General features: G+C 39.9%; 1 protein-coding gene across 1 annotated transcript; it reads right to left on the bottom strand.

Annotated features, from left to right (window-relative positions):
- Window positions 1–1,641: 1,641 nt before the first annotated feature.
- On the bottom strand, window positions 1,642–10,332 carry PSMA1 (proteasome 20S subunit alpha 1). The gene is made up of 10 exons (XM_051803933.1): window positions 10,223–10,332; window positions 9,210–9,254; window positions 6,834–6,935; window positions 6,229–6,332; window positions 5,335–5,423; window positions 5,015–5,085; window positions 4,048–4,177; window positions 3,304–3,383; window positions 2,483–2,587; window positions 1,642–1,988 (listed from the first exon to the last, which is right to left on the bottom strand). Exons 1-10 carry the CDS (start codon window positions 10,223–10,225, stop codon window positions 1,932–1,934), a joined length of 786 nt encoding a protein of 261 aa, XP_051659893.1. The 5' UTR covers window positions 10,226–10,332; the 3' UTR covers window positions 1,642–1,931.
- Between the last annotated feature and the right edge of the window lie 1,555 nt (window positions 10,333–11,887).

The following is an 11,887-nucleotide window of genomic DNA, read 5'->3' as shown; positions in this document are numbered from 1 at the left end:
AAATAAGGTGGGAACTAAGTAAGTGATTGGGAAAATAAATAATTGCGGGAACAATCGGGGATAACAAATAATCGGAGAAAATAAATAATTGGGGAATATATAGGGGAAATAAATAACGGGGAAAATACAGAATTGGGCAAAATCAATAATTTGGGAAAAGATATAGGGGAAATAATCGAGGAAAATAGATAATTGAGGAAAATAAATAATCGGGGAATATAAAGAATTGGGGAAATAGATAGGGGAAATAAATAAATAATTGGGGAAAATAGATAGGGGAAATAAATAATTAGGAAAACAAATAACTGAGGAAAGTAAATAATTAGGGAAAGTAACTAAGTAATTGGAAAAACAGATAGGGGAAATAAATAAGGGGGGGGGAAAAAAACAGGGGGGAAAAACACCCAAGTGGAAAAAAAAGCCAAGGGGAAAAAAAGTAAATATTAAGGGCAAAAAATAAATAATGGTGAAAAAAGTAATTAAGGGGGGGGGGAAATGAATAAGGGAGGGAAAAAATGAAGAGAGGGGAAAAAAATGAGTAAGGAGGAGAAAAATTAATAAAGGGAGAAATAAATAGAAAAATAATGGGGAAAAATAGAATAGGGGAAAACTAGAATAAAAATAAATTTAGAAAAAATAAAAGCAGTTTTATCCAGTGCTTAAAAACCAAACACACAGCCCCGACATTATTATTTAGCTGTTTTCGTGACTGAACTATTTACATGGATTCAAGACAGTATTTAAAGCCTGTTCAAAACAGCACCATGCTTTATTAATTTTTATTAATTTATTAATTAAACAAGATGCAACTTTTTTTTTAAAACACAGTGAGCAGGCTATAAGGTCCCTATGTGGGTCCACCCCAAAAAGCTGTTTCTTGTAATTTTCAGTGCAATCATTAGTGAGAATAATTATATTTCTGACATGGAAAATGAAAAAAATAACACTGAGCTCATTTTGCTTAAAATATGGCGTTGCACCTATTTTGTACCTAGGAAGCACCAACTCTCTGGGATTCTCTGAGGAAGACACTGTTAGACCCAAATTTTGTGGCACTCAGCTTAAATCCAAACAGCACCAGGTGCAGAACAAGGTGAAGGGACAAAACCCCAGAGAACCTGTTCATTCAGCAGGAATGCAGAGATTCCACAGCTCGGGGGACCTGAAATGGGACTTTCTTGTGCTTTCTTGTTACTTCAGTTTCAGCCCTTAGTGAGCTAAAAGCCCTTTGCTGCCCTTGGCTGGCTGATGGATCTAAAGGAATAGTTCCAAATGAGCTGGGGTTGACTAAGTCAGCCCCCCCCGAAAAAAGCAAACAAAACCTGGTTGGCAGCTTCACACTTCTTCAGCCTGCAACGCTCTTGGTTAACACTCACAATCACAAGTGTCTTTTCATGTTCAGTTTGAGACAAGCTGACCCAGGGAAACATGCCGTCCTCTGTTTGTTCCACAACTATTTTACAGTTTTTTAGGCTTTTTAAGGTCCTCTCACTTCAACAGTTTCCAAGAGCACCACATCTCTGTACAGCAAGTAAACACTCACTCTGATAAGTGGTCAGACACATGATGGCATCTTGATATGACACAAGTATTTTAATTGCTGTTTGTTCAGATTAAAATAAAAACAAACCCACAGCAGAGTCCAAGAAAGTGATTTATTTCCACTTGTCCTTATGAGTTAAAGACAGTATCTTTTCTTTAAAAAACAGTATCATGTACTATTTAGAAAATGATTACACCTTTCTTGTCCAAGCAGTTACACCCAAGTATGACCTCCTGTCTACCTTTCAAGGATAGGTGGGTTGGTGTCTTTAAGAGCAATCTTCAGAATGTAGCGTCAGAAAATGTATACAGGTGAGGATAAAGTTACCAGCAAATGGATAAATGTTCCTGTATTGTTATACATTAACACAGAGGAACTCATCCACCCACTAGTGCTCCATTGGCTCCTCAGCCTTTTCCACAGTTTCTTCTACAGGTGGAACCGGCTAAAAGAGAGGAAAAACAAATATTTTAGGAAGGCAGAAGACAACACTTGACAAACCAGCTTTATCCTGATTTGAGCATCACAAGTGGCAAATGCTGCTCATGTCAGCAAACAGCTTAAAAAGCAGTGTGACCCAAATTAAGCATGAGCAGGACAGAGCTGGTAATTAGGAGACTATGGAGGCATCATGTGAAGGGCATGAGAAACATAAGCAGCCACTTCTGTTGCAAAACAGGGAAAACTTGTACTTGATCAAAGTTGAGGAAAGAAGATGACATTGGAACAGCCTGGCATAAATTCAGCATAAACTGATTTAAAAAGCCTCCAAGTTTCCAGCTGAGATTATACAGTGTTCATATGGTAACTTCAAATTTTAAAAACTGCCTTTCTAAAACTCCACTAGAGTAGTAGAGTTAAATTTATTTTAAATATAATAGATCATATCTAAATGTCATCTTTCAACAAAGCCTATTCATTTATATCCAAGGCACACACCTTTCTCTGTGGTCTCTCCTCAAGACCTTCCAGGAATGGCGCTACGTCGTCATCATCATAGATGGTAAACTCCATGTCTTTGCCCACAATTCCAATGGAAACATTCTGTCAAACAAAGTTTTGAAAGCAGGGAGAAGTGTTTTTCTGCAATTAACCTTTTTTGTAAGATTTCACTTACAAAAGCTATCATGTTTCAAAATCGAGCAAGTAAAAATCATTCAAGGGTTTCAACTTCTTTCATTTAGTTTTCCTTTGAATACACACAATTTCTCAAAACCCCTTATTTTAATCTCATTTTGCATTTTCAATAGTTTAAGTGTTCTAAAAAACAAGGTGATGGAAAAAGGCCACAAGCAGAACACCAACTAATGGATATCCTTAGAATTGTCTTGTTCAACAGCTCCTCAATTCACTGTCAGAAATTTGTACACCTTTCTGATGCTGGATACTCAACCAACTGTTGGTGCACTACCTTCCCTCACCTCCCAGTGAATGACTGACTGTGTTCACAAAGCAAGGCTGTGATTCTAGTTGCATGTAATGTTTATTAACACTGATCAAAGCTTAAAATAGAATGAAGCATCCAGAGAAATAATGTCTTATTTAGTGAAAGCATCATTTTTGTTAAGAAACTTAAATGTGAGATAATTAAGAAATGGTAGATAAACTAGTGACATTAAATGGAGATTATATTATCTACCACTATTCAGCTTTCAAGTCTCAGTGCTTTGTCAGACAAACTTCACAAGAATTGTGTCACAGTAATTTCTAGTAACAATGGCAGTAAAATTCCTTAAGAAAACCTAAAACCTAGAACTTACCTTGGTGGTCAGATCCTGTTCAGCAGGAAGAGTCTCTCTCAGGGCACGCAGTCCATGTTTAACTAGCTCATTTAGATTGCCTTAAAATGGAATCAGAAAGACAGTTATGGACTATATGGAATTATCTCTGGACATTCATTTCACCTTCTTCCTATTCCTATTTGAGAACTACAAAATCAGCTGGGCTAACTTGTCTTCCAGAGCTCCTCTCCCTCGTGGTACTGAGCACAGAGGTGGTTATAATAGCATTCCTTGAGAAACCATCCCTCCCCTATATTTGAGGTCAAGTGCATCTGGTTTTGACACTTGCCTTGCCTCCAGTGCCTCCACTGCATTGATATTCCAGCTTTGATTTTTTTTTCCCCCAAGAAGCTATTCAATAGGCTCCTCCTCATCATTCCATACAACAATGAATTCAACACTTTAAATGCACCACCTAAATACTTGCACTGACATACGCTGCTATGGAAAGAATTACACTTCCCCTGAGTTAAACAGGTCAGAGGCCTTTCACTTTTTTCCCTGCCTTCCTGAGCACAGCTTCTCTTTTCACTAGATGCAATAAAAGCATCCACGTGTTAAGACATGAAAATCTGTAACATTCTCACGCAGATTTACTGTTATGCCAGACTTGTCTCCCAAAATTTATCTTCATCTCACTAAATGCAAAAGAACGGAGCAGTAGCAGAAAATAAACTGCAGAGTTGATGAAAGCCATTAGCTAGAGAGGGTTCCACTACTCACAGTCAGTGAACTCAGTCATGTGCCTCTCCAAGTAAGTCCGTGCCGATTGTGAACGAGCACCAATGGACATTGCTTTGCAGTCAAAATAGTTTGCAGAGGGACAAGTCTGGAAGATGTGAGGGCCCATATCCTACAAAGAGAGAGAAAAAACCCAACAGAATGTGAAACAAATGTATAAATTCATACCAAGTCTCTGCTGCTTGAACATGAGATTTTCTGAAAGAGTTTTGCTTCAGGTATATAGCACAGCCGTATGTATGCACAAAAACATATTTTATATTGCTGATCATATCACTGTTCTTATACAATTCCTTCAAAACTTATTCTAAAAAAACCCCCACCAATAAATAAAAAAAACCAAAACCAACTCTTTCTCCATACTTCATTCATTAAGATGGAGCTTTTATGCAGACAGGATGGCTGGCACAAAAAACATTTCTTTCTCTCTTCTATACTGTGCTTATGTATATAATCTCCCTCCTTCATGGCTTGCAGCAGGTTTTTTAAACACATTCTGTCTTATCTGCAGAAAAGTAAAAACTGGCTGTAGACTAAACCATGCCATTCAAAATTTCAAGAATCTTGAGGGTAGAGATCCTGCATGTGCAAACTCTTGCTGCTAAACAAGTAAGAGAGAGGCCAGTGATGATTTCCACATCCATTTTTTAATAGAAAGTGTTCAGAATAATAGTTTGTAAACATCCCAAATCAACAGCAAAACATTTACAGAAAAAAACCCTGATTTTTTGTAGTATCTCATATTGCACCTTAAAATACCTAATAAGTGTAGGTATTAACACTTCTAAAAGCTATGTTTTAGGCTAAGATACAGACAATTATTTCCTTATTCCGAGAATTTTGATGAGTTTGCCTCTTCCGTCTTTCCCTCTTAACATCTACTTGTTGCACAAAGTTTCACTAATCCCATTTCCTTGCAGCTCACTGGGGACCAGAGCAGCTTACTCACGTCATAGCCTGCGATGAGCAGTCCCACACCATACGGCCTCCTGCCGTAACGCTGCGTCGGGATCTGGGTTTCTGAAGAAGGCTAAGGAAACAGTCTCAAAATCACATGTTCATTACCCAGAACATTTTCCTAAGACAAACACAGATGCACCAAAGTGCATCCTTATGGGATATTCTCTGAATGAATACATGAGCAGTGTGAATGAAGAAAAATTTTCCAATCAGATTTTCCAACTTGAGTTTTAAGCTGTGACATATGAAAATCACTTTATGAACAAGTAAAAAGCTGCGAAAGTATTGCAAGTGTAAAAAAAAGGATACTGCTTCCAATTAGTGACACTAGGCGAGAAACTGGAAGAGGTCTATCAAACACAAACCTAGAATCCAAACACTCCTGACGCATGAAATTGCTAGAAAGCAAAAAATAAAAAAAGAAAAAAATTAAACCAATGCATAGATCAAAGACACAATGAAGTTTTGTCTTAATACTTGTCTGTTAAGGTAAACATTTTTGTTTCAGCTCTGCTTGTTGAGAAAAAGGGTCAAGGGCTTTACATAATTTCATTTCACCATGACCTATAATTGTTATTTAGAAAGTTGACCACAGGTTTGAAAAGAGTATAAAAGTATTTCAGCCAGACAAATGCAAAGAAGGTAGAAGTTCACGCAGACAACAGATGGAAAAAAGCCACAGTCAAATGGTAACATTGCTTTGTAACATTTATTTTAGAAAGTCTTCCTACCCCTTCTTTGTCCTTTCAAACTGAGGAACACTCCTCCTTCTGTGTACATTTACCTCACCTGATCAAACTCTGTGGCCAGCAGGTAAAAGCAAGCCCCTCTGAAGCCCACACATACAGCACTCTGTGTGTTCAGTAACTTTTTAAAGTGTGTGTACACAGAAGCAGCTGCCAGAGGGAAAGAAATGATGCACTTTCTCAGACTGCTTGGCAACCCCATCACGCTGAGGAAACCAGACAGGACTGTCTCACTAGCAGTAAAACCAAGGAGCAAAATTTTGGGCCAAACAAATGAGATTTCTGCCAACCAGTTAAAAATCTGCCAGAATTTCACACTGAGGTCTTTGGCATAGTACAACAAAGCAGCAGCTCAAGACTAATCCATAGCCAAGCAGAAAATCTCATTTGCAATAGTCTGAATGAACTTTCACTCGTTATTGCAGAACTGTGTTATGTCAACAACCAGGATACTCACCACAAGAGTCTTGCATCGGCAGTAAGTCCCGCAATTGAGATACCAATATGGTTGTCAACGTACAGGATTTTTTTCTGATGAGCTGCCAGCTCAGACTGTGCTCTCTATGCATAAAAGGAGAAAGCTATGTGGCAAACTGAACAGTCTGACAAGCACCGTGGAGAAATCTGCTAACATTTATAGCAAGAACTGAATATGATCACGAAACAATGAAAAAAAAATTAAATTTATAAACTTGCAACAGAAGACAAGAAAAACCTAATTTCACTTCAGTAGGAACCTGTCAGAATGGAAGAAAAAACAGACACTCACTCAAGCTTTGGGAAAAGAAAGGAATATATTTACTACTTAATAACTAATGAAAAAAAGAGGACATCATCTTTTAAAGGGAAAAAAAAATTTTCCATTCATTTCCTTCACCAACTTGTGAAAATCTGCTTTGCATGGGTATTGAAAATATTTCAGTTCTATACTGGTAGTCAAGCAAAAGGAAACTGGGATTGTATTTACATTACACATAGAAGTTCTGACTGCACAAAGCTAATCTGCCAACCCCAAACTTTTCTACGAACATTACTGTCCCAAGAACACAGTTTTGAAGTTACCTTGAGAGCTACCAGAACAGCGTGTGTTTTGGACTTCAGCCCCACCGTAGCTGAGCCTTGTTTCACGGCTTCCATGGCATATTCTATTTGATGAATTCGGCCCTACAAAAACAAATCAAAGGTGATCATTCTCAAGTTAATCCTCTGAATCAACTTTCAATGGGTTTGGACTCTCAGACCTTTGATTCCCCACCCCAACAGGGGCACTTTCTGCGTCACAGTTTAAACCTACAACCAACGGATCTCCACCATTATCTTCTGCAACACCTCACCACTAACCCACGGAAACCGGGCCATCTCTAAGTCACTCACTACTGCACACAGAGGAACAGGAAAACTAAAAAGAAAGGGTGAATAACCTTGACACTAGAATCTTGACACTAATCTTGACATAAGAATCACGAGACTTTTGTCACTGTCTTTAGAGGAATCAGTATTTGACCTGATGTGATTCAAAGACAGAACTTCCAGCTGAAGTTGGACACTTAACTTTTAATCGAGTTTCCTGAAGAAACGAGTCTTACGCAATTGTTGTGTCTCACCATCCATTCCCCAATAACTTCTGAACAAGTTATTGGCCAACTGCAGTGAAGTCTGAAAGAGGAGTAGAGGTCTCAAAGGAAATCAAGTCCCCACAGTTCTGCAGAGGTGTCCAGAAGCTTTGTAGGAAAATGTGACAATGTCCATTTAATGGCACCACTGAGGGCAAAGTGTCTCATTTTCTGCCCTCCAGCCCATGACAGACAGGGCAGAGCTGCCCTGCAAGAACAGCCCACAGCTGGATGACTTTGCCACATCTATTAAAAGTCTCAAGAGAATGTTATAGTTTTAAAAGTAATTTTTTAAGTAACAGATAAGATGAAAAACATTAAAACTAAAGTTTCTGATACATAACCTGCCAGAGAAACACAATCATTAAGGATGAAAACAGTACAAAGGCATCTACACCTATCATGCTATTGACTAAAAAAAACAGGCAAATATTCAAGGTTGTCCTCATATAGGATTGAAAACATGAAACACTCTCCATTGCAATGTAGGGAAAGTAAGTATCAGATACAATAGTAGTACATGATGAAGATTTTCAGTAGCAGTACAAACCCATAAACTAATGGTACACTAGCTTTATAGGAACAAAATCTGTTATTTGGATTCAAAATCTCTAGTTTTGCTAAATATAGAAATGAGTCATTTTCCAAGGCTCTGATTTTCCATAAGTATCCCTTCTTAAAATGTCCATACTGAGAGGAGAGGCAACATTAAACACCTGAGCTGACACTTGCTTTTAGAATTCCAGAATGTTTATTTTCAACACAACCTATGTAAGTTTCAGAACACCGAGTGTATGTTTCTAGTAACAATAAACCGTGGGGAACTAACTCAGAGGTAAGAAAATTTCAAATTCAAGTGCAAAGCTCAATATAATCTTAACTACAGAGACAGCAAGAAGCCTCCCTGACAGTCCACAACACGGGAAACTAGGGACACACATCTGCATAGACTTCAGAATTGAAGCACAAACTGCAGCACAGAATGATATGGCATTTAGCCACTTTCAAGTTCTAGCTCTCAAGGTTAAAAGCTTTACACGTGGAATTTATTCCACGTGAATGTTTGTGACCACTTCAATACAGAAAATGAAGATCTGTGAATTTGTACCACAGAAGTCAGTACCCCAGGTTCCATGCTCCAAATTACCCTGTGGACACAGGCATTCAAACAGGGGCTTACAAGGCAGTTAAAATTGTGCACAGAAAGAAAAACAGCTGCTGTTATATCCCACCTGAAGAAGTGGCATATTCTCACTCAAGCACAAAATACCAACTCTTAACAATTTGATTTTTTTTTTCCCCGAACAATTTGAATGAAGTGATTAACGGAAAAAAATTATTCCCAATTATAAACTAAATAGTTCCTTTCCAGTATTATCTAGTGGACAAAAGAGAGAATGACCTAGCAGGGGCCTAACAGTGGGAAGATTTAAGCTTATTTTCATGCTTCTGGTACCTCACTTACCAACTTCTTATTACAGATCTGTAAATGGATCATAGAACCATGGAATGGTTTAGGTTGGAAGGGACCTTTAAGGATCATCTAGTCCAACTCCCAAGGTGATAGCATCTATTTTGTACCTCACAGAAAGCAACTGCCTTAAGCACTTTGAGGTGAAAGGGCACACTTCAGCACCACTCAGGTTTATACACCAGAAGTCCTGAGATGTGCCAGTGGCTTTCCAGACACCCACAGCCTACAAAGGGAGACAGGAGCAGCCTGCAGGAACTTCAGGCACCTGACAACAACCTACACAGCCTGTGAGGTGGTGAAAACCCAAGAAGCAAGTTAAAAACCCAGTGACAAAGCACATAAAGGCTTTACCTGCGGGCTCCACACGGTGACATCATTGTCATACTGGTTGCGAAACTGGAATGGAGAAAACAAAACTCATTAGTGCCACTAATGAGCGGGCAGGAGGAGTGTTCCTGAGGGGAGTCCTGGTTGTTTTCACAGAATCACAGCATCAATTAGTTTGGATAAGACCTCTGAGATCATTGAATCTAATCTATGACCAAACACCACCGTGTCAACAAAGTACCACATCCAGTCTTCCCTTAAGCACCTCCAGGATCAGTAACTCCACCACCTCCCTGGGCAGCCCATTCCAACATCTAATCACCCTTCTGGCGAAAAAATTCTTCCTTCTGTTCAATTCCTTTTGTCAAATTGTTAGGGTTGGAAGGGACCTCTGGAGATCATCCAGACCAGCCTCCCTGCCACGGCAGGCTCACCTAGAGCATGTGATACAGGAACGTGTCCTGGTGGGTTCTGAACATCTCCAGAGAGGGAGATTCCATGACCTCCCTGGGCAGCCTGTTCCAGTGCTCTGTCACCCTCAGCGCAGAGAAGTTCTTCCTTGTGGTGACGTGCACCTTCTTGTGTTTTAGTTCACGGTTAGTGCTCCTCGCCCTGCCTCTGGGTACCACTGAAAAGTGTGGCACCATTCTCCTGGCACCGGCCTTTGAGATACTTGTGTGTATTGTTGACATTCCCTCTCAGCCTTCTCCAGACCGCACAGGCCCAGCTCCCGCAGTCCCTCCTCGTAGGAGAGGTGCTCCAGCCCCCTGCAGAGATATCTGCACGCACCCCCACAGGGCCCTTGCTGCATCAGTCCCCGGACCGCAGCAGGCCCCGCTCTCCAGCCACACTCCTTTCCAGGCCCGGCCGCGCCCGCGGCCCCGCGTGGCCCGGGAACTGCTTACTCACTGCTCCTCCCGCCCGCCCTCCCGCCTCCCCCGCGCCGGCCCCGCAGCCCGGCCGAGGGGGTCCCTACCCCTCTCCCCCCCCCGCTATCCCGCTGTGCCGCTATCCCGCCCCACCGCGCCGTCCCTCACCATCCTCCCGCTTCTCCCGGCACCGGCGGCTCCTGGAAGCGACGGGGGAGCGGGACGGGAGCGCGCAGGCAGCGCCAGCCGCTCCTCCGAGTCATCGATGGCGAGCGCATGCGCAGTGGCGCCCCCACCGGTGAGTTAGGAAAGTGCTGCCGTGTGTTTCTTAATTAAGTTTCTAAATGGGTCGTTTTGCCGTCAAGGATGAAGCGCTACAAGTGCTCGGCGAAAATTAACTGTGTACTTTAGCTCTCGCTCTGGACGATGTGAAGTGTTTTTGTATAGTTGTAACTGAAAAGTGAGTTAAAAAGCACTACGGGAACTCCTCCGCGGGATCAACAGAGCCAAGCGTTAAGATAAAAGAGAATGAATTTAATACTGTACTGGTGTGTTTTTATTTCTTTAAAACAAGTGTCCAGTTGGTGAAGTCACAGTAAAGTCGAACTAGCATATCATTGGTAAAACTACTATATATATATATATATATATATACATATATATATTATATATATAACTAGTTCTATAGTAGTTTCATGTATATATAATTAGTTCTGTAGTAGTTTTATATAAATACATATATATAATGTATGTATATATAGTTATACACTATATAAATAGTGTATAACTAGTAAATATATGTAAAACTATATACTAATTTATATACTATTTATATACTATTTACATATATATAACTAGTAATACACTGGTTTTATATATATATACATATATATACACATATACAATATATACACTATATATATATATATATATATATATATATAACTGGTATATAACTAGTATATATAACCTTTTGATTACTGCAGGCAAAATTCTCCTGTCAGTGGAGAATTTTCTCCTTTCTTTTCACTGGAAAGGGCTACAGTGTTGTCTAAGAAATAAAAATTAAAAAAAAAACCAACAAACTAAACAGACTAACTTAAATTATCTGGCTTGTTAATTTTAAGCTTTCTGATTAACAATAGAAGTTCATTTGATCTGAAATAACTTCCTCTCTTTGGCGTTGCTTGGTGGGCGCTGAAACAGGATATATAAACGTTTTAAGTGAGCTGAAGAGCTTTCAAGTTTCCCTGAGCCCTCAGTAAATATTCCTGCAGTCCGTGCTCAATGCCATTCTGCAATAACTTCCTACAGCAATAAGGGACTCCCTAAAGATCCGTTTACTCCGCCCACAGCCACAGAACAATAGACAGACATTTCCTCTTATTTTGGCAAAACCGTGTTAATTTTAATAGAGCACTAAACCACGCCAAGTCTCGGTATTGTGCTGTATTTATACAGCAAGTGGCGTTAGGAGCCATGATTTTAGTGATAAAAAGGCAGGATCTGTGAAATTTCACAGAGAATATTGGTAATAGCTGCATAACTGAAGAAGTTTTGGAAGCTATATGAACTACTGTGCAGGTTTATTAAACGAAAACTGAAGTATTTTCCAGAGTAATCTTTTTCCCTTTATTACATGCATAGGAAAAAAAAAACACAAACCATATTCAAAACCAAACTAACCAGATGTCCATCTATTAAAAATTTATTCTAAAGCAAACGGGTTCAGGTCACGTGGCAGCCGGAAGGGTGGCATGGGATGGAGCCCCAGCTGCTCTCCAGTGCTGCAGGCAGCACAACTGTTACTGTATTCCCAAGGCAGCAGCGCAA

This window comes from Manacus candei, unplaced genomic scaffold (genome assembly GCF_025592945.1).
Source record: "Manacus candei isolate 608988 ecotype Guabito, Panama unplaced genomic scaffold, ASM2559294v1 h1tg000060l, whole genome shotgun sequence".
NCBI lineage: Eukaryota > Metazoa > Chordata > Aves > Passeriformes > Pipridae > Manacus > Manacus candei.
Note: the sequence above shows the minus strand (reverse complement) of the source record. Positions and strands in the feature narration are given on the sequence as shown.